Genomic DNA, 22,759 nt, shown 5'->3' with positions numbered 1-22,759 from the left:
TGTGTAGGACTGTTTCTGGACCCTGTTGCATTAATTTTTTACCCAATGTTCTGCTGTCGTGGTTATTGTATGTTTATAGTAAGCCTTAAAGTCTTATTTGTTTGAGTTTGTTGTAGATTCTGGGTATGAGTCCTCTGTTGGATGTATAGATTGTGAAGATTTTCTCCCACTCTCTGGGTAGTGTACATTCCTCTAACTTTGTTTTTCATTTTCAAGATTGTTTCAGGATTGTTTTGGCTGTTCTAGGACCCTTACGTTTCCATGTAAATTTTATTATCAACTTCTTAGTATCCATTGAAAAGCCTCTGGGTTTTTTATTGGAATGCATTGACTCTATGGATCATTTGGAGGAGAAGGGACATCTTTATATTTCAGTCTTCTCAGGGGTTGGCAAATGATGGTTCATGGGCCAAATCTGGCCCATACCTATTTATTTTCATTTATTGATTTTAATTTTTCCATAGGTTATTGGGGTACAGGTGGTGTCTGGTTATATGAGTAAGTTCTTTAGTGGTGATTTGTGAGATTTTGGTGCACCCATCACCTGAACAGTATACACTGCACCCTATTTGTAGTATTTTATCCCTTACCTCTCTTCTGCTCTTCCCTCCAAGTCCCCAAAGTCCACTGTGTCATTCTTATGCCTTTGTGTCATCTAGCTTAGCTTCCACATATCAGTGAGAACATTCAGTGTTTGATTTTCCATTCCTGAGTGACTTCACTTAGAATAATAGTGTCCAGTCTCATACAGGTCACTGCAAATGCCGTTAATTCATTTCTTGTTATGACTGAGTAGTATTCCATCATATATATATATATATATATATATATATATATACACACACACACACATATACATACACACACACACACACACACACACACACACACACACACACACGCCACAGTTTTTTTTTATCCACTCACTGATTAATGGGCATTTGGGTAGGTTCCACAATTTTGCAGTTGTGAAATGTGTTGCTATAAACATGAATGTGCAAGTATGTTTTACGTGTAATGACTTCTTTTCCTCTCAGTAGATACCCAGTAGTGGGATTGCTGGATCAAATGGTAGTTCTACTTTTAGTTCTTTAAGGAATCTCCACACTGCTTTCCATGTGGCTGTACTAGTCTACATTCCCACCAGCAGTGTGGAAGTGTTCCCTGACCACTGCATCCATGCCAACATCTACTGTGTTTTGATTTTTTTATTATGGCCATTCTTGTAAGAGTAAGGTGGTATCACATCGTGGCTTTGATTTGCATTTCCCTGATCATTATTGATGTTGAGCATTTTTTCATATGTTTGTTGGTCATTTGTATATGTATCTTCTTTTAACAATTGTCTATGTCCTTAGCACACTGATGGGATTGTTTGTTTTTTTCTTACTTCGAGTTCATTGTAGATTCTGGGTATTAGTCCTTTGTTGGATGTATAGATTGTGAAGATTTTCTCCCACTTCCTGGGTTGTCTGTTTACTCTGCTGAGTGTTCATTTGCCATGCAAAAGCTCTTTAGTTTAATTAAGTCCCAGCTATTTATCTTTGTTTTTATTGCATTTGCTTATGGGTTCTTGGCCATGAAATCCTTGCCTAAGCCAGTGTCTAGAAGGGTTTTTCAATGTTATCTTCTAGGTGTTAGATTTAAGTCCTTAATCTGTCTTGAGTTGATTTTTGTATAAGGTGAAAGATGAGGATCCAATTTCATTCTCCTACATGTAGCTAGCCAATTATCCCAGCACCATTTGTTGAAAAGAGTGTCCTTTCCTGACTTTGTTTTTGTTTGCTTTTTCAAAGATCATTTGGCTCTAAGTATTTGGGCTTATTTCTGGGTTCTCTATTCTGTTCCATTGGTCTATGTGCCTATTTTTTTATACGGGTACCATGCTGTTTTGGTGACTGTGGCCTTATAGTTTGAAATCAGGTAGTGTGATGCCTGCAGATTTGCTCTTTTTGCTTTGTTTTGCTTTGGCTATGTAGGGTTTTTTTTGGTTCCATATGAATTTTAGAATTTTTTCTAATTCTGTGAAGAATGATGGTAGCATTTTGATGGGGATTGCTTTGAACTTGTAGATTGCTTTTGGCAGTATGGTCATTTTCACAATATTGATTCTACCCATCGTGAGCATTGGGTGTATTTCCATTTGTTTGTGTCACCTATGATTTCATCTAGCAGTGTTTTGTAGTTTTCCTTGTAGAGGTCTTTCGACTCCTTGGTTAGGTATATTCCTAAGTATTTTATTTTGCAGCTATTGTTAAAAGGGTTGAGTTCTTGATTTGACTCTGCTTGGTCGCTGTTGGTATATAGAAGAGATTTGTGTACATTAATCTCGTATGCAGAAACTTTGCTGATTTTTTTTTTTTTAATCAGTTCTAGGAGCTTTGTTGAAGAGTCATGAGAGCTTTCAAAGTAAACAGTCATACTGTCAGCAAACAGTGACAGTTTGACTTCTTCTTTATCAATTTGGATGCCCTTTATTTCTTTCTCTTGTCTGATTGCTCTGGCTAGGACTTCAAATACTACGTTGAAGATGAGTGGTGAGAGTGGGCATGCTTGTCTTGTTCCAGTTCTCAGTAGGAATTCTTTCAGCTTTTCCTCATTCAGTATTATGTTGGCTGTGGATTTGTTATAGGTGGCTTTTATTATGTTGAGGTATGTCCCTTCTATGCCGATTTTGCTGAGAGTTTTAATCATCAAGGGATGCTGGATTTTGTCCAATGCTTTTTCTGCATCTGGTGAGATGATATGTGATGTTTGTTTTTAATTCTGTTTATGTGATGCATCACATTTATTGACTTGAATATGTTAAACCATCCCTGCATCGCTGGTATGAAAACCCACTTGATCCTGGGTTATCTTTTTGATATGCTGTTGGATCTGGTTAGCTAGTATTTTGTTAAGCATCTATGTTAGCTAGTATTTTGTTAGTGTCTGGGTTCATCAGGAACATTGGTCTGTAGTTTTCTTTTTTGGTTATGTCCTTTCCTGGTTTTGGTATTAGGGTGATGCTGGCTTCATAAAATGAATTAGGGAGGGTTCCCTCTTTCCCTATCTTGTGGAATAGTGTCAAAAGGATTGGTACAAATTCTTCTTTGAATGTCTGGTAGAATTCTGCTGCAAATCCATCGGGTCTTGGACTTTTTTTTTGATTGGTAATCTTCTAATGACCATTTCAATCTCACCGCTTATTACTGGTCTGTTCAGGGTATCTAATTCTTCCTGATTTAAGCTATGAGGTTTGCATTTTTCCAGGAATTTATCCGTGTCTTCTAGGTTTTCTAGATGATGTGAGTAAAGGTGTTCTTAGTAGCCTCAAAGACAATTTTGTGTTTCAGTGGTGTCAGTTGTTTTCTAATGGGGTCATTTCAATTTTCTCTCCTCTTTTTTTGGTTAGTCTTGCTAATGGCCTGTCAACTTCATTTATCTTTTCAAAGAACCAGCTTTTTGTTTCATTTATCTTTTGTATTTGTTTCAGTTTCATTTAGTTCTGCTCTGATCTTGGTTATTTCCATTCTTCTGCTGGGCTTGGGCTTGGTTTGTTCTTGTTTCTCATTCCTTGAGGCCACACCTATTTATTTTTAATTTAAAAAACTTTCTGTAGTGACAGGGTCTTTCTGTGTTGCCCAGGCTTGTCTTGAACTCTTGGCCTCAAATGATCCTCCCTCCTTAGCCTCCCAAAGTGCTGGGATTACAGGCATGAGTCACCACATCTGGCACCACACCTGTTCTGTAAATACAGTTTTAATTGAGACATAGCCATGCTCATTCCTGCTCCTGGCACCACACCTGTTTTGTAAATAAAGTTTTAATTGGGACATGGCAATGCTTATTGTTATGTATTGGCTGCTTTCATGCTACTAGGACAGTACTTGTGACAGAGCCCAGAATATTTATGATGTGGTCCTTTACAGAAGACATTTTCTAACCCCTTTTCTGACCCATGGGCATGGTATCTCTCTCCATCTTTTTAAAGTTAACGTCTCCCAGCAGTATTTTCTAATTTTCACTGAGGATATCTTTTATGTCTTTTGTTCAGTTTATTTCTAGATACTTAATTTTTTTTTCCTGAAATTATAGATAAAATTTAGATTTCACTCCCTTTTCAAGTTATGCACTTGTAACTATGTGGAAATACAATTGACTTTTGTTTCTTCTTTTTTTCTCTTAAGTCCATTTTCTGTTGCTATAACATACAATTGACTTTTGTATATTGGCTTCATACCCAGAGACTTTGTTAATTTTATTTATTAAGTTTCATAGATCTTTTCATAGAGTCCTTTGTGTTGTCTGCAAACCAGTCATACAGTCATGATTGTCTGTAAACTTTTTCTCTGTGTCCGTGCCCTTTTTCTTGGCTTACTACATTGGTCAGGACCACCAGTGACAGTGTTCTATAGAGTGATAAGAGCAGACAACCTTCCCTTGTACTCTACTTCAGGAGGAATATGTTGAGTATCATTACATACAGTGTTGGCTGTAGTTATTTACAGACTTTTTTTTTAAGGAAAGTTTGTATTATTTTAATTATGTACAGAAAACTCAACAGTGTACATTTAACCCAGTTTAGTGGCAGGTTCTTTAGCCTTTGCCTTTTCAGAGCTTGATGATGCGAGCCACAGACTTGGGAGCCAGAACATTGCCTCCCCAGTGACAGCAGATCTCATTGTATCTGTTGATGTAATTGGTCCTGATAGCTTCCACCAGTTTAGCCAAAGCTCCTTTGTCTTCCGAGTTAACCTGTGTGAAGGCGACAGTAGTGCAGGTCTTCCTGTGGACTAGACGTCCCCGTCTAGCCTTCCCCTTGATAATGCAGTAAGGGACCCCCTTTTTATGACACGGCAGACAGGAAGACAACTGGCTCGATAGGATCCATGTTATGTGCAGTCACCACTACCTGAGCTTTCTTGTTCTCCACAACGGTTGTAATGGTGTTAACTCCTGGAAGGACAGGTGGTCTCTTAGTGGGAACATCCCCTTTGCCAGTGGCTTTCTTCTCGGCTTGGGCCAACAGCCTGTGCTTTTTCTCTTTCTTTGTCTCTGGTCTGTACTTGTGGGCCAGTTTAACCATTGAGTACAGTAGCTGTTTGCCAGTCTACGGCCTGGGTGAACTGGTTAATTGCAGGAGGTACTTTCAGCTTCTTGTAGAGGATGGCTCTCTGCCACTGCAACCTGATATAGCAGGGCCATTTCACAAAGCGGGTGACATCTCTTTTGGGCTGGATGTCCTGTGCAGTGCCAAAGTTCTTAGACCTTTTCTCAGACAGGGGATTCACTACTTTCTTGGCCTCCTGCTTCTTCATGACAGCAGGAGCTGGAGCCACCTTCTTCCCCTTGGCCTTCCTTTCGGCATCTGGGGCGGTGGGAGGAGAGATTGTAGATGTTCTTTATGAGATGGAGCAGTCTCCTTTTCTTTTCTTGATTTGCTGAGAACTTTTTATGATGTTGGCTAATACTTTTTCTGCATCTTTTATGGTAACCATTGCTTTTTCTTCTTTAATCAGCAAATGTGATGAATTATACCAGTTTTGGAATGCTGAGTCAGTGTTGCATTCCTGGAGGAAGAATCCACTTATTTTTAATGTATTTTTCTTTTTACATATTTTCAGATTTGATTAAATTTTGGTAAAGATTTTTGCATCTTTGTTTGTCTTGGATACTTTGTTACTTTCCTTTCTTGTAATAACCTTGGTGGATTCTATTCTGCTTTCAGAGTTATGCTGGCTCTGTAAAATGAGCAGTATATCCTCTTTTCTGTTAAGGAGTTTGTTGTACAAGTTTGGTATTACTACTTTTTTTGGCGTTTGGTTGAATTCACTAATGAAACAGTTTGGGGCAGTAGTTTTCTTTGTAAAAAGTTCAGAAATTACAAATTCAGTTTCTTTAACAGATATATGGCCGTTTAGGTGGTTTATGACTTCTGTCCATTTTGAAAGGTTGTGATTTTCAAGGAGTTTGTCCTTTTCATCTGTGTCATCACATTTTTAACTTAAAGTTGTTTGTGCTGTTCCCTTCTTGTTCTTTTAATGTTGATGGGCTCTATCTCAGTATCCTTTCTTTGAGTCTGGATGTTGATGATTTGTGAGGGAAGGAAAGCATTGATCTAAGCCTGGGGTTAGATTCCTGGAATTGGTAATAGCTATTCCAAAATCTTTCAGTTTAGCACTTAATTTTTTTTTTCTTTTGTAAGGCAGGGTCTCACTCTGTCGCCCAGTCTGGAGTACAGTGGCATAATCCTGGTTCACTGCAGCCGCGACTCCCAGGGCTCAGGTGATTCTCCCACCTCAGTCTCCCAAGTAGCTTGAACTATAGGTGTGTGCCACCATACTTGGCTAATTTTTTTTTTTTTTTTTTCCTAATAGAGTCCGGGTTTTGCTGTCTTGCCCAGGGTGAGGCGCTTGACTGATTCTGGAACTCAACTTTGAGAGTTGAAGGCCTCTCTGAGAAGAGGAAGAGAAAAAAAATGGGAGGGAACTGACATGAGGGAGTGGGTAATTCATTTCCAGGCTGCGTGGCTGCACTGATGGGAGCTGGGATCTGAGCAATGAAGATACCACGGGCTTGTGAGGCAGAGGGGAGCGTGTCCAGCTTGCAGGAACAATGTCTTGGTTGCACTAAGCTTTATCAACTAGCACCTGTGTTCCAGATTACTTGACAATGAACAGTTGACTCAGTGGCATTTCATTGTAATATTTAAAGGAGAGTTCAGCCAAGCAGCAGTCAAAAATAGCAAACTATTTTAGTAGATTCTATTTTTTGAGCCATTTTCACTCAACCTGTTTATGTGATGATTCTAAAAATTGTTGCAGACAATTTTTTTAAATATCTTGGATGATTTGTGTAATGATACTACATTAGTCAATACTAGCTATGATTTTTTGTTGTTGTTGTTTTGTTTAAGAAGGAGTCTCGCTATGTTGACCAGGCTGGAGTGCAGCAATTATGCGATCTCAGCTCACTGCAACCTCCGCCTCCCAGGTTCAAGTGCTTCTCCCACCTCAGCCTCCCAAGTAGCTGGGACTACAGGTGCGCACCACCATGCCCAGCTAATTTTTGTATTTTTAGTAGAGACGAGGTTTCACATGTTGGCCAGACTGGTGTCGATCTCCTGACCTCAGGTCATCTGTCTGCCTTGGCCTCCCAAAGTGCTGGGATTATAGGCATGAGCCACTGCTCCTGGCTTCTCTAGCTGTGATTTTTACATTTTGTTCTGTGCTTTGCATAAATGGTAATTGGAGTGATCTATAATCTCACCTCTCTTTTACTTGCTGACAATTGAATGGACAACCTTGACTTTATCTCTACTGATTGTTCAAACTTTGCCTTGCTTTTTGATTTTTAAATTTTTTCTTGGGTGATGGTTGTCACTTTCAGTTTCTTGAAGCAGTTTTTGAAAACTCTAAGGTTTTCTTTAGCATAACTTTACTTTTAAGCAAATGATATTATGTTCGTTATTGAAAAATTCCAGCAATATAGAAAAGAAGAAAGACAGCAGAAAAAATTCATACAGTCATCGTTGTGAAATGACCATCAATGAGTGAGATTCATTCAAGAGTGTCTATGTAGTGTACCTCTGTGTGTATACAGGGAGAGGACCTGATTGACAAATAGCTTTCCATTAAGGAATAGTACTATGCACACTGTTTTTTTTTGTAAGTTTGTTGTGTTTAATATAATAACATCAATTTAAAATTAGAAAAGCAAGCCAAAGTGAAATAAGAAATTGTTGAACATAAAATATTTCTTTATCCCAAGAAATATGTTTCTAAAAACTCTCAAAGATTGAGAAAATATGAGAATAAAAAGTGGGAATCAGCTGGGCACAGTGGCTCTTGCCTGTAATCTGAGCACTTTGGGAGGCTGAGGTAGGAGTTTGAGACCAGCCTAGGCAACATGGTGAGACCCTGTCTCAAAAGGAATACAAAAATTAGGTGGGCATGGTGATGTGCGCCCGTAGCCCCAGCTTCTGGGGAGACTGAAGTGGGAGGATCCCTTGAGCCCATAAGGTCAAGGGGGCAGTGAGCTGAGATGGCACCATTGTACTCCAGCTTAGGTGACACAGTGAGACCCTGTTTCAAGAAGAAAAATTAAAAAGTTGAAATCACTCTAACTTGAAAAAAAAGAAAACTTCATGTTTCAATTTTAGATGATACTGGTCAGCAACCTGCTATGACATGGTGAAAGATAAATTATGTAACACTTCCTTTTCTTTTCTCCCAGTTTTTGTTATGGTTTTGTGTTTTGTTTAGTTTTCTTGGTGATTTTATTAGTTATTTTCTATAACTATATTCCCTCCATTGTTTACTCTCACTTACATGTTTACATAGATTTACTTCTCTCTGTATATTCTCTTACCATAGTTCCCTCTGTCCCAGGTTCTTTATTTTGATTTGAAACCTGGCCGACTGTATTTTAACATCAAGCATTTTTTTCCAGGAGGGCCTCAGAGATGTCAGATTCCTTACATTTTTGAAAACTTAATTGCCTTTCTTCTGACCTCACCTTAGTTAAGCCTTTATAGTCTTTTTAAATTCCAACTTCTATGGATAATATCAAATCTCTTCCCCCGACAACCCCAGTCATCCTCCTTTGAGACCCCTTCATCTTATTGTTCTAGTATGAATTGATGACTCTCCATAATCTGAATTTTTGAAATAATAATTTAAATGATATTTATTGACCCCAAGTAATTTTGGTTTTCAGTGTGGTGTGCTGTCAAGGAGAAAGTCAGTGAAGGTTTATTTGTAGAATAACATGAGAAAGAACAGTCGCCAACTGCACACTATTTTTGATCTTGCTCTTTGTCATTTAATATGTCTTAAAGATGTGTCCTTATAAGTATACAAAGATCTCTTCTTTCTCTTTATTTTTATTTTATTCATTTTAAGCAATGGGTCTCGCTCTGTCATTCAGGCTGGAGTACAGTAGCATCCTCTCAGCCTAGTGCAGCCTCAGACTCCTGAGTTCAAGTGATTCTCCCCACTCAGCCTGTCACCACAGGCACACCACCATGCACAGCTAATTGTTTTTTTATCTTTTTTTTTTTTTTTTTTTTAAAGTTGCCCAGGCTGGTCTGAAACTCCCAGCCTTAAGCGATCCCCACACCCTGGTCTCCCAAAGTGCTGGGATTGCAGTGTGAGCCACTGCGCTCAGCCCTTCTTTCTCTTCAGTGGCTGATCAATAGTCCACTGAACAGATGTCCTGTGCTTAAGTTAATGCTACTGAAGGGCATTTAGGTTACTTTCAAACGCTTGCCATTCCTGACTGTGCTTTAGTGAAAAGCTTTCTATCTGTGCCATTTTTTGAGTATATTGTAGGATCAGTTCCTACAAATGAAATTTTTGTGTCAAAGGGTAGATGCTGTTGTTTTAATATGAAATAACTTATAGACACAAAGATTTATAATTTGTATGTAAGGAGGAAAGAAAGCAGACACTGGTGTACCGCCCTGCTAGTCAGTTGAAGAAACTGAGCACTCCCAGTGGCTTTGTCCCTCCTTCCATTGTGCTCCTCTGTAGTTACTATACTTCCTCTCCTTCCCCTGCAAGTGTCCTGAAGAGAGAGAGAGAGAGAGAGAGAGAGAGAGTGTGTGAGTGTGTGTGTGTGTGTGTGTGTGTGTGTGTGTGTGTGTTTGAAACGGCGTTTTACTTTTGTTGCCCAGGCTGGAGTGTGGAGTGCAGTGGTGCAGTCTTGGCTCACTGCAAACTCTACCTCCCTAGTTCAAGTGATTCTCCTACCTCAGCCTCCTGAGTAGCTGGGATTACGGATGCATGCCACCACGCCTTGCTAATTTTTTTGTATTTTTAGTAGAGATGGGGTTTTATCATGTTGGTCAGGTTGGTGTCAAACTCCTGACCTCAGGTGATCCACCCGCCTCGGCCTCCCAAAGTGCAAGGATTACAGACATGAGCCACCGTGCCCGGCCCTGAATTTTCTGTTTCTTATTCCTTTGCTTTTTGTTATAGAGTTAATACATATTGCTGAAACCTTAAGCAACATACGTTTTGCGTATTTTTATACTGGTTACAAATTATATCACAATTGTTTCTATTCCTGTTTAACTTGCTCTTTTCACTCAACGTTAAGGTTTTGGGGATGCCTCCATGTTGATGCCTAAAACTTTGGTGTGTTAATTTTCCCTGCTGGGTAGAATTAGGGTGCATGTATTCTTGTGTTCATGAATATAAGAATTGTTTCTAGATTCTGACTGTTAGAGATAATGCTTCTGTGAGCATTCTTGCCTGGCACAAAGACAAAAGTGTCTTTGAAATATAATCCAAGGACTAGAACTGCTAGGCCGTATGATATCACAATCTTGTTTATTTAGGCAATTTTCTTAGTGAAATATAACATTTAAACAGAAAATGCACAAACCACAATGCATAGCCCAGTGAGTTTTCACCAAGTACGCATTTAGCTGGCTCCCAGGAAAGAAACTGAACGCACACCAGCCCCTTAGAAGCCTCATGTCACTTTCAATCACTCTTTAACCCCTGCTCCCTAGAGTACCTCCTTTTCTGACTTAAAATCATATAGCTTGCTGTTAAGTTTTACATGAATGGAATCCTACACTATGATTGCTCTAGCTTCTGGTTTTTTTTTTTTTTTTTTGTTGTTGTTTGTTTTGTTTTTTTTGAGATAGAGTTTTACTCTTGTTGCCCAGGCTGGAGTGCAGTGGTGTGAGCTCGGCTCATTGTGACCTCTGCCCACTGCAACCTCTGCATCTGGGTTCAAGCAATTCTCCTGCCTCAGCAGCCTCCCAAGTAGCTGGGATTTCAGGTGTGCACCACCATGTCCGGCTGATTTTTGTTTTTAGTTGAGACAGGGTTTTACCATGTTGACTAGGCTGGTCTCGAACTCCCTACCTCAGATAATCCACCCACCTCTGCCTCCTAAAGTGCTGGAATGACAGGTGGGAGCCACTGCACACGGCCTGTTTTAGCTTCCTTTGCGCAGCATTGCTTGTGAGACGCTTCCATGTTGTAATGTGTGGTCATAGTTTGTTTTCATTGCTGTGCAGCATGCCGTTGTTTGACTATAATACAATTTGGGTATCCATTGTACTGTTGATGACTTTTGGGTTGTTTCTAGCTTTTTTCCTTTTTTTTTTTTTTTTTAAAACAAGGTCTCTCTTACCCAGGTAGAGTACAGTGGTGTGATCACAGTTCACTGTAGCCTCAACCTTCAGGGCTCAGTCAGTCTTCCCACTTCAGCCTTCCGAGTAGTTGGAAGTACAGGCATGCACCCCCATGCCTGGCTGATTTTTGCAATTTTTGCAGAGATTGGTGGGAGGGTCTGTCTGTGTTACCCAGGTTGGTCTTAAACTTCTACGCTCAAGCGAGCTACCTGCCTTGACCTCCCGAAGTTCTGGGATTACAGGCATGAGCTGCTGAGCCTGGCCAGTTTCTAGCTTTTTTTGAATACAAATAATCCTCCTTAACGCCTCTGTTGGTGCAGGTATACAAGAATATCTCTCTGGAAAATATAACCCAGTTAGAATCGCTGGATGTGTCATGTGTATCTTCAGTTATAAAAGATGATGTCAAATGATTGTGCATTTTAAATGTTTGTAGTTTGTCACTACCCTTCTTGGTTTTTATATGCCTTTATTTTCCACCAGGAACAGCCTTATGTCTCCTCACACCCTCACTTTTTTTTTTTTTTTTTTTTTTTTGAGATGGAGTCTCACTCTGTCACCCAGGCTGGAGTGCAGTGGCCCAGTCTCGGCTCACTGCAGTCTCTGCCTTCCAGGTCCCAGCGATTCTCCTGCCTCACCCTCTCTAGTAACTGGGATTATAGGCACCTGCTGCCATGCCTGGCTAATTTTTATATTTTTAGTAGAGATGATGTTTCACCATTTTGACCAGGTTGGTCTCAAACTCCTGACCTGCAGTGATTTGCTTACCCTAACCTCCCAAAGCGCTGCTGGACCTCCCAAAGTGTTGGAATTACTGGCATGAGCCACCAAGCCAGGCCTCCCAACACTCTCACTTATATATTGTTTCATCAAAATGTTTTCCTTTGCCACTCTGATAGGTGAAAAGAGATACCTTTTTGAATAAATTGATACTTAAGACTACATTTTATAAGCAACCCTAATTTAACACTTGTTTTTCATTTGTAGCCTGAGACCTCAGATCATTGTTCCCTCCCAGAGGATCTAGTGAGTATTTCTGCGTGTTCTGGATTGGAGTTAATTGTGCCTTTGTTGATAAGTGTTATAAGGAAATGACAGTAACACTATAATGAATTTTTTTCTCTTTGGTTGCTGATAGTGACTTTTTAATCTAACATGGTTAACGATATTATGAAAATGTTAGCAATAGTGATATTATGGGTAATCCTGTCCCCAACTTAAAAAATAAAACCAAAGTTATATTGCTTTTCATTAAAAGGAAATAAAGCGGAAGTCAGAGCTCTCCTGCCTTGCTCTAGGGCTCAGGCTTGCTGTACTTGTTTTTCAAGGATGACTTTCTGACCTTTTCTCCACTTGAGTCCTCCTAAGAAAAGCATGGGAGGGCCACAGTTTGATTGTCTTGGCCTGGATTCAGCTGCAGGCCAAGACATTGGCATTCTGACCTCAGCATGAAGGCTTTGTCCTGTCCTCGCCTAGGTATGGAAGCGGGGTGCAGTACTTCCAGGTGGCAAAGCTGGTCACATTTCCTGTGTCTCCATAAGATTTTGCTACCTGAGTTGACAGACTCCAGTGTACCTTGTAACCAGATCCACAGGCTATTTCAGAAAATGGTTTTTTAAATTTTGGGTTTCTCGGGTTTCTAGAATTCTGAGTCATTCTGATTTTCAGTGATTCAGGAATGGATTGTTCTAATGTCTGAAACTTAGGAAAGGAACTACAGTAGCTTTTGAGGCAAAGAGAGCATTGCCTTTTAACAAATCTACTTTAAATCCATTCTGTTACATAAAAGGGTGTGTGTATGTGTATTAGTCCTTTCTCACTCTTCTATAAAGAACTGGCAGAGACAAGGTAATTTATGAAGGAAAGAGATTTAATTGACTCACAGTTCCTCATGGCTTGGGAGGCCTCTGGAAACTTACAATCATGGCAGAAGGGGAAGCAAATATGTCCTTCATGACGTCAGGAAGGAGAGGTGCTGAGCAAAAAGGGAAAAGCCCCTTATAAAACCATCAGATCTCGTGAGAACTGATTATCACATTAACAGCATGAGTGCAACTGCCCCCATGATTTAATTACCTCCTACCAGCTCCCTCCCATGACACATGGGGATTATGGGAACTAAAATTCAAGATGAAATTTGAATGGGGACCCAGCCAAACCATATCAATATGTATATATATATGTGTGTGTATGCACACATTTGTTTTCTAGACTCCAGAATAGACTGTTTTTTTTTTTTTTTTTTTTTTTTTTTTTTCCGAATTCTTGGAGCATAGGTGTCGGATTGCATTTAGAAAAGGCTATCTACCATGGATTGTGGTGGTTTTGCTTCAGAAGCCACATAGACTTTCTTTTTATCGCAGTAGTTATCATGGAAAGGCTCTGATTTGATGATTCCATATGTTAAGTCAACTCTGGAACAGGATCACTTATTTGAAGACTGAAAATAGCTGCCTTTGTTCAGTTCTACATTTGGCATCTTACTTTGATGACTGCAGTGCACTTTTCCCCTGAAAGTTTTTTAGTAGCCTTTGGCAAAAGGCAGTAATACTTGCCTACTACTTGGGAGCATTATTTTTTATTCCCAATTTGAACTATCTTGAAATCCTAAGTTAAAGGCGAGGGGCTTGGATGATAGATAATTACTGAGCAGAGATACATTTCCCACATCAGACTTAAACCTAGGCTTGCCATCTAGTAAATGGGCACAGCTTTAAGACTCACCTCGCATTGGGGGCGAGTTATTTTGGGGGTGGGATAAGGGAGGCTATTCCCATATGTCAAAAGAATTCTGCCTGGGAGACATTCTCACCAGTATTATCAGCCCATTTTTGTTTCTACATCTGTGTGTGTAGCGCTCTGGAATAGAATTGTTAAGTCTGAATGAGAAAAAGCATAGTGGGTTAAAGATGAGTGAAAAGAAGAGAACCCTCTGTCCTTGGCAGAATCTTCATGTACATTTCCTTTCTGCCCTTGTCTCTCTTCCTCCTGCCTGGCCCATTGCAGAGAGTGTTGGAAGTTTCCAACCATTGGTGGTACTCTATGCTCATCCTACCTCCTTTGCTGAAAGACAGCGTGGCAGCGCCCCTGCTGTCTGCCTACTACCCTGACTGCGTTGGCATGAGCCCCTCCTGCACCAGCACACACCGCGCCACTGCCACTGGCAACGCCAGCCCTGGGAAACTGGAGCACTCCAAGGCTGCCCCCTCCGTGCACGGTGAGAGCCATTCCTGGGACTCCCTGCTTTCCATTCCCCACTACCCTCCCTGGGGAATGTATGAGTGAGCAAAATGCAAAGGATTTTTTTTTTAAATGTGCAGGCTGGGCACAGTGACTCATGTCTGTAATTCCAGCACTTTGGGTGGCCAAGGCAGGAGGATCCTTTGAGGCCAGGAGTTCGAGACCGGTTTGGGCAACATAGTGAGACCTCGTATCTAAAAACAAATATATAGATAAAAATTATTTTTAAAAATGTATACAAGCTAGGATATAAAGCCCCTCATTATTTCATGGAAATGGTTATACTGTGGATCAGTCATATCATTTGTGTATAGTGTAAAAAAAAAATTATGTATTGGTAAAAAAAAAAAAAAAGTACTAGTGTGGTTAATTTTCCCTCAGTAATAAAACCTGCAACACTCATGAATTGTCTACAGGACTTAACGTGTGTTTATTTGAAAGTTGGATTGATGTCTCATTTAATAATAACATGAACTCTGACTTACCAGGAAAAATTTTGAACCTTGTGAGTAGTCCTTTTTCTTCTTTCTGCCTCCAATTATGCCATTGGTGATGCCAGCAAAATGACCTACTATAAAAAAATTTAAAACTGCAGGGCAGGCATGCTGCTGATTATTTACTTTATTTATTATTATTATTATTATTTTTGAGATGGAATTTCACTCTTGTCACCCAGGCTAGAGTGCAGTGGCACGATCTCAGCTCACTGCAACCTCTGCCTCCCGGGTTCAAGCGATTCTCCTGCCTCAGCCCCACGAGTAGCTGGGACTACAGACATATGCCACCACTTCTGGCTAATTTTTTATTTTTTAGTAGAGGCGGGGTTTCTCCATGTTGGTCAGGCTGGTCTAGAACTTCCAACCTCAGGTGATCCGCCCACCTTGGCCTCCCAAAGTGCTGAGATTACAGGCGTGAGCCCCTGTGCCCGGCTATTTTTTATTATTTTATTTTTGAGACAGATTCTCACTCTGTTGCCCAGGCTGTTGTGCAGTGGCACGATATCAGCTCACTGCAATCTCCAGCTACCAGGTTCAAGTAATTTTCCTGTCTCAGCCCCAGGGTAGCTGGGACTTCAACCACGTGCCACCACGCCTACTTGTTTTGTTTTTTGGTTTTTTTTTTTTTTGAGACAGAGTCTTACTCTGTTGCCCAGGCTGGAGTACAGTGGCACAGTCTTGGCTCACTGCAACCTCCTCCTCCCAAGTTCAAGCAATTCTCCTGTCTCAGTCTCCCAAGTAGCTGGGATTACAGGTGCACACCACATCTGGCTAATTGTTGTATTTTGAGTATCGACGTTCATCCTGTTGGCCAGGCTGCTCTCGAACACCTGATCTGAAGTGATCTGCCCCTCCCGCTGACTCCCAAAGTGCGGGCATGAACTACTGTGCCTGGTCTCATTGTTTACTTAAAGGCATCTTTAAAATTCTACATTAGAATTCTTGGTGTAGAAGCAGGAATTCTGGATTTCCTACTGCCTGGACAGGAACAAACGGCATTTTTGATTATGCACACAGATTTTTACATTATGGTCCTATCTTAAGGTTTTTTTTTTTTTTTTTTTTTTTTTTTTTTTACAATAACACTGAAATATAGATGTGGTGGAAATCAAAGCTAAAGTGGTAATTCCCAGAGTTAACGAAGATGAAAGAGGCACTCAACTACTGTTAGGGAGAGCGTATGTTTTCGAAGGACGATTTGGCAGTGTGCATCAAAAACTTTAAAATAGAGACTCTTTGACCCAGCAATGCTATTTCTAGGAATTTATCCTAAACAACTAATCAAAAGTAAATCCAAAGATTAGGCACAAAGAAATTTCTTTTTACATTGTTTATAATAATGAAGTAATTGGATGAAGTTTAAATGCCTAGCAATAGGGAAATGGTTAAATAATAAGAAAATATTATACAGCCATTGAATGCATATTTAGTGACACAGAAAAGTATTCATGATACTGTATACATTAAAAAGCAGGTTAGAGGCTGGGCACGGTGCTTATGCCTGTAATCCCAGTGCTTTGGGAAGACAGGGCCAGTGGATCACGAGGTCAGGAGTTCAAGACCAGCATGGCCAAGATGGTGAAACCCCATCTCTACTAAAAATACAAAAATTAGCCAGGCACGGTGGCAGGTGCCTGTAATCCCAGCTACTCGGGAGGCTGAGGCAGGAGAATTGCTTGAACCCGGGTGGCAGAGATTGCAGTGAGCCGAGATTGTGCCACTGCACTCCAGCCTGGGTGACAGAGTGAGACTCCATCTCAAAAAATATATATATCAGGTTAGAAAATGGCACTTTCATAGCATTTTTTCCAGTTTCATAAAGGCAACTATCTATTACATGAATATTCTCTATTAATAGAGAAATAAGGGTAAAATGTATCCTTAAATGTAACTCCACTACTCAGTCATAATCAGGGTTTAGTGCTTATTATTTACTTCTGTGAACCTATTCGTTTTACAGTTAGAAAAATGCCATAAAAGTTATTTTTTAAATGTATCTCTATGAGGAGTGAACATCCAGTGGATACAGAGTTTGTCTTATAAGATGAAAAAGTTCTAGAGATCTGTGGCACAGCAGTGTGAGTGTACTGAACTGTACACTTAAATAAGACAGCTGTGCATTGTCGCTCAGGTCTGTAATCCCAGCACTTTGGGAGGCCTAGGTGGGCAGGTCACTTCAGGCCAGTACCTCGCAAGACCAGCCTGGCCAACATGGTGAAACCTATCTCTACTAAAAATACAAAAATTAGCTGAGTGTGGTGGTGGACACCTGTAATCCTAGCTACTCAAGAAGCTGAGGCATGAGAATCATTTGGACCCAGTGGGTGGAGGTTGTAGTGAGCCTAGATGGTACGTACCAGTGCACTCCAGCCTGGGCAGCAGAGCAAGACTCTGTATCCAAAACAAAAGTTAAGATGATAAATTTTATGATATGTATTTTTTTACTACAATTAAAAATAAATTTCCATGCTATGGAAATTAAAATTGTGAATCATGTGAAGAAAGAATGAGAAAAATATTTATGTACCTTTGGTCTAACTGGGTGGAGGAAGCAAAGATATTTTTGGAGGATAGACAGTGGTGCTTGTCTAGGCTTACTTTTGTTTTGCTTTTGCCCTTTAATTCTTCTGGATTTGGAAGTTACAGCTTGTAGGAGTTGCCCATTTGTGTTACCTGTCAGTTCCAGGCATGAACCGATACTTCCAGCCTTTCTACCAGCCCAATGAGTGTGGCAAAGCCCTCTGTGTGAGGCCAGATGTGATGGAACTGGATGAGCTCTATGAGTTTCCAGAGTATTCCCGAGATCCCACCATGTACCTGGCTTTGAGAAACCTCATCCTCGCACTGTGGTATACTAACTGCAAAGTAAGTAAGGGCGTGTTGGCCAGTGGCACTGGACAGAGGACCATGTTGAAGAGGAGGGGACACTTTATCTGGGGACGGAAACTTGTACACCAAGATTTCTCAGCCCTGGCTCTGTTGATATTTTGGGTAGATAATTCTTTGTAGTGGGGACTGTCTTTGCACTGTAGGATATTTAGCAAGATCTCTGGCTTCTACCTACTAGATTCCAGTAACTCTTCCCACTGTGAAAACCAAATATGTCTGTAGACATTTCCAGATGGGTTCAGAATCCCCCCATGTTAAAAACTACTATTTTTAGACCACATGTAGTTAGCATGCTCACTCTCCAGTGGTGAGTATAAGGTGCAAGGTTTGGTCCAAAGAGTTCTAATGGCAATGGCAGGAGGGGAAAACATCGAAGATGGGATTTCAAATCCTTGAGGGCAGGAATTTTTGTTCACTTCGGCGTCCTTAATCAGTCAAGACCAGTTCCTTTCTTCTGTTGGGACTAATAAATGTCAGGGCTGTCACCTGTCACATTGTACCCACCTTGAGGAGGGGCGAAGATAAATTATGGGGCAGAATGGGAATACTGTTTTGTTTTTTTTAAAGGGCTGAGTGAAGTGGCTCATGTCTATAATTCTAGCACTTTGGGAGGCTGAGGCAAGAGACTGCTTGAGCCTAGAAGTTCAAGACCAGTCTGGGCAACACAGTGAGACCTCCATCTCCACAAAAAAATTAAAGAATTAGCCAAGTGTGGTGGCACACGACTGTAGTTCCAGCTACTTGGGAGGCTGAGGTAGGAGGATGGCTTGAGTCTGGGACGTCAAGGCTGCAGTAAGCCATGATTGTGCCATTGCACTCTAGCTTAGGTGACAGAGAATCTATTTCCAAAAAAAAAAAAAAAAAGAAAAAACCCCACAAAGATTCTCTTGACCCTAACATTTTTCTGATTTATTAATTTCATCAGCAATTTGAGTCATTGCTGAATGCTGAACATTGTACAAGACTGTCAAAGTGGTCTTGAGTAACGATATGTCAGTTTCACCTTGGCATTTCACTGGATTGGAATCCAGAATGAGATGACATAACCTGATTAAGTTATGGCTGTTAATGCAACTACCCACATCTTTCTTTCTTTTTTTTTTTTTTTGGAGATGGAGTCTTACTCGGTCGCCCCGGCTGGAGTGCAGTGGCACGATCGCAGCTTACTGGAGTGATTCTCCTGCCTCAGCCTCCTTGGGTAGCTGGGATTACAGGTGTGTGCCACCATACCTGGCTAATTTTTGCATTTTTAGTAGAGATGAAGTTTCACCATGTTGGCCAGGCTGGTCTTGAACTCCTGACCTCAGGTGATCCAACTGCTTTGGCCTCCCAGAATGCTGGGATTACAGGTGTGAGCCACTGCGCCGGCCCCCAACATCTTATCAGGCACAAGAATCCAGCTCTTTCTGTGGTCAGTAGGATCAGCAGCCTGGATTTCGGTAGTGGCCTTTATTGAATCAGGAGTGTCGTGCTCGGCTGCCATGCTTCTGCTGCAATCGTTCTTGCTCTGAGAAAACCTATGTGATAAAGTGTAAATTGCTGTATCCTGTTGTCTCCTTCTTTTTCCCCACTGGGTAAACATCCCTTTGTTCGTACTTAGTGATAAGTGATGGATTTGAATTACCTGGAGAGTTTTTTTTTTTTTTTTTTTTAATTATTGTGCTAAAATACACATAACATAAAATTTACCGTATTTTTTGTCTTGTTTTTTTAGATGGAGACAATGTCTCACTATGTTGTACAGGCTGGTCTCCAACTCCTGGGCTCAAATGATCCTCCTGCTTCAGCCTCCCAAAGTGGTGGGATTACAGGCATGAGCCTCTGTGCCCAGCCCCATTTTTACCATCTAAACCATTGTAAACTTTATAGCTAAGTGACATTTAAGTACGTATATAATGTTGTATAACCATCACCACTAGTTCCAGAACTTTTTGATTATCCCAGGAGGATAATCACATTATCAATTAAGCAATCTCTTCTCTCATTTTCTCCTGCTCTTAAACCCTGGCAACCAGGAATCTACTCTCTAGCTGTATAGATTTGCCTGTTGTAGATATTTCCAGTAAATGGAAGCTGGTAATACGTGGCCTTTTGTGACTGGCTTCTTTCACTTGGCCTAATGTTTTCAAGGTTTACCCTTGTTGTAGCACATGTCAGAACTTCATTCACTTTTACAGCTGAATAGTATGTCGTTGTCCGTATCACATTTTATTCATCCATTCATCCATTGATGGGCATTTGACTTGTTTCCACCTTTTCCCTATTTGAATACTGCTATTGTGAGCATTTTGTTTGAACATCTGTTTTCAGTTCTTTTTGGTATATACTGAAGATTGGAATGACAGTATTTCAGGTTTAACCTTTTGAGGAACTAAAACAATGTTTTAAAAATTAATTGGTTAGCTTTTTAAATTGAGAAATAAACATTGTATATATTTATGGTGGACAATCTGATGTTTTGAAATATATATATATTGTGGCCGGGCGTGGTGGCTCTTGCCTGTAATTCCCAGCACTTTGGAGGCTGAATGGATTACTTGAGTATGAGGAGTTTGAGACCACCCTGGCCAACATGGTGAAACCCTGTCTCTACTAAAAATGTAAAACATTAGCCAAGGGTGGTGGCAGGCGCCTGTAGTTCCAGCTACTCAGGAGGCTGAGGCAGGAGAATCGCGTGAACCCAGGAAGTGGAGGTAGCCGTTAGCCAAGATTGCTCCATTGCACTCCAGCCTGGGCGACAGAGTGAAACTCTAACAAAAAAACAAAACAAAAATAATATATATATGTTGTGGAATGGCTAAATTGACTTAATTAACATATGCCTTACATGATATACTTACCATTTTCTTGTCGCTAAGAACTTAAAAATCAATACATTGTTATTGAACTTAAAAATACAATACATTGTTATTAACTATGTATTGTAGTTACCATGTTGTAAAATGGATCTCCTGAAATTATTCCTCTTCTCTAAACCGAAATTTTGTGTCCTTTGACCAACATCTCCCCTATTCCCCCTCCCCTCAGCACCTGGTAATCCCCATTCTACTTTCTGCTTCTGTGAATGGACATTTTTAGATTCCACGTGTGTACATACATGAGATCATGCAGTATTTGTCTGTGTCTGGTTTATTTCACGTAACCTAATGTCCTTCCGGTTCAACCATGTTGTTGCAAATGACAGGATTTTGTTTCTTTTCTTTTAAGGCTGAATAGTATTCCATTGCATGGGTATAGTACATTTTCTTTATTCATCAATAAGTGGACTCTACGTTGATTCTGTATTGTGGCAGTTGTGATAACACTGAATGAACATGGGAGCGCACATCTGTCTGATGTGCTGATTTCATTTTATTTGACTGTCTACCCCACAGTGGGGGTTGCTGGATCATACGGTAGTTTTATTTTTAGTTTTTTTGAGACACCTTCATACTGTTTTCCGTAATGGCTATCCTAATGTACATTCCACCAACAGTGTATAAGGTTCTTTTTTCTCTTCTTCCTTTATTACCTTTTGTCTTTTTTGATAATAGCCATTTTAATAGGTGTGAGGTGATTTGTCAGTGTGGCTCTAATTTTGCATTTCCTTGATGATTAGTGATGGTGAGCATTTTTTCGTATACACTTGGCCCGTTGTACCTGTGGGTTCCACGTCTTGAAAATATTTGGGGAAAAATTGGATGGTTACATCTGTACTACACACTATACAGACCTGGCTTGTCATTTTCTACATGATATTATGTAACAACTATTTACATAGCATTTACATTGTATTATGTATTATAAGTAATCTAGAGATAGCATAAAGTATGCTGGAGGCTGTGCATAGATTATATGCAAATACTATGTCATTTTACATAAGGGACTTGAACATCTATGGAGTTTGGTCTTCTCAGGAGGATTCTAGAACTAATCCCCCATGGATACCAGGGAGGACTGTACCTGCTGGCCATTTGAGCATCTGCTTTTGAGAAATGTCGATTCAGATCTTTTACCTGTCTTTTAAATGGATTGTTTTCTTGCTATTGAATTATTTGAATTCCTTGGGACTTTAAAGAAAAAACAGTTTGGTTTTATTTCCAAACACAGGAAGCTCTTACTCCTCAGAAATGTATTCCTCACATCATCGTCCGGGGTCTCGTGCGTATTCGATGTGTTCAGGAAGTGGAGAGGATACTGTATTTTATGACGAGGAAAGGTCTCATCAATACAGGCGTTCTCAACGTGGGAGCCGACCAGTATCTTCTCCCTAAGGACTACCACAATGTAGGTGATGGTAGCTTTAGCAATAATCTTGCCATTGGTCAGGACAGACACTAGTCTATTGCTGTTAACAACACTAGTAAAAGCCACATGATCACCATAAAACATACAGAAGCAAGGCTTTTGTGGAGTGTGTTTCTCCTGAAAGGAGAATAGCAAGCAGTTTTCCTGGATTGTAGGGAAAAAGGGAATGGACTCATAAGACAAGTGTCAGCACATTCTTTAGGAAAATAACTTTCTAAGAACAGCAAAAAAAAAAAAGTAAATGAACGAATTTGCTCTGCAGTTCCAGAACATCCTAAAACAGGATGTTGTTACCCGCTCTAACTGGAGTTTTGTTTCTTTTCTTTTTAAGAAAACAGTCATTGTTATCGGGGCTGGTCCAGCAGGATTAGCAGCTGCGAGGCAACTGCATAACTTTGGAATTAAGGTAGGATTTTGGGCATATGGAGTTAGAACAGATGGTTGGCTGCTCCTTTTTGTTCAAATTTCCAAGATTTAGAAACCAGTTCCTATTTTTCATGAAGAATACTAAATACTTTATATGTTTACATTAGGTCCTAGAAAAGTTATAAAACTTGAAATTGATTTCATAAGAGAAAGGTAAATAGAAATGCTCATAGCTTTGGAGACAATTTTAGACTAATGAGCAAGTCAGAAGAAATTCTAACTTGGTATTAAAGTAGAAATTCTTTTTTTTTTTTTTTTTTTTTTTTTTTTTTTTTTTTTTTTTTTT

At 40.1% G+C, this 22,759-nt stretch overlaps 1 protein-coding gene across 4 annotated transcripts in view; it reads left to right on the top strand.

Moving 5' to 3' along the window:
- The window catches only part of KDM1B (lysine demethylase 1B), a 106,536-nt gene that overhangs the window by 59,408 nt on the left and 24,369 nt on the right, over nt 1-22,759 (top strand). For all 4 annotated transcript variants that reach the window (XM_032247748.1, XM_032247746.1, XM_032247747.1 and 1 more), the window contains 5 exons: nt 12,122-12,160; nt 14,141-14,351; nt 17,552-17,736; nt 21,850-22,026; nt 22,379-22,453. In XM_032247748.1, coding sequence (XP_032103639.1) covers nt 12,122-12,160; nt 14,141-14,351; nt 17,552-17,736; nt 21,850-22,026; nt 22,379-22,453 — 687 coding nt within the window. The remainder of the gene's footprint in view (nt 1-12,121; nt 12,161-14,140; nt 14,352-17,551; nt 17,737-21,849; nt 22,027-22,378; nt 22,454-22,759) is intronic.

The sequence above is a fragment of the Sapajus apella genome, unplaced genomic scaffold, assembly GCF_009761245.1.
Source record: "Sapajus apella isolate SASKATOON/1434 unplaced genomic scaffold, GSC_monkey_1.0 scaffold63, whole genome shotgun sequence".
Lineage (NCBI taxonomy): Eukaryota > Metazoa > Chordata > Mammalia > Primates > Cebidae > Sapajus > Sapajus apella.
The sequence above is the reverse complement of the archived record's forward strand: the minus strand, read 5'-3'. Positions and strand labels throughout refer to the sequence as shown.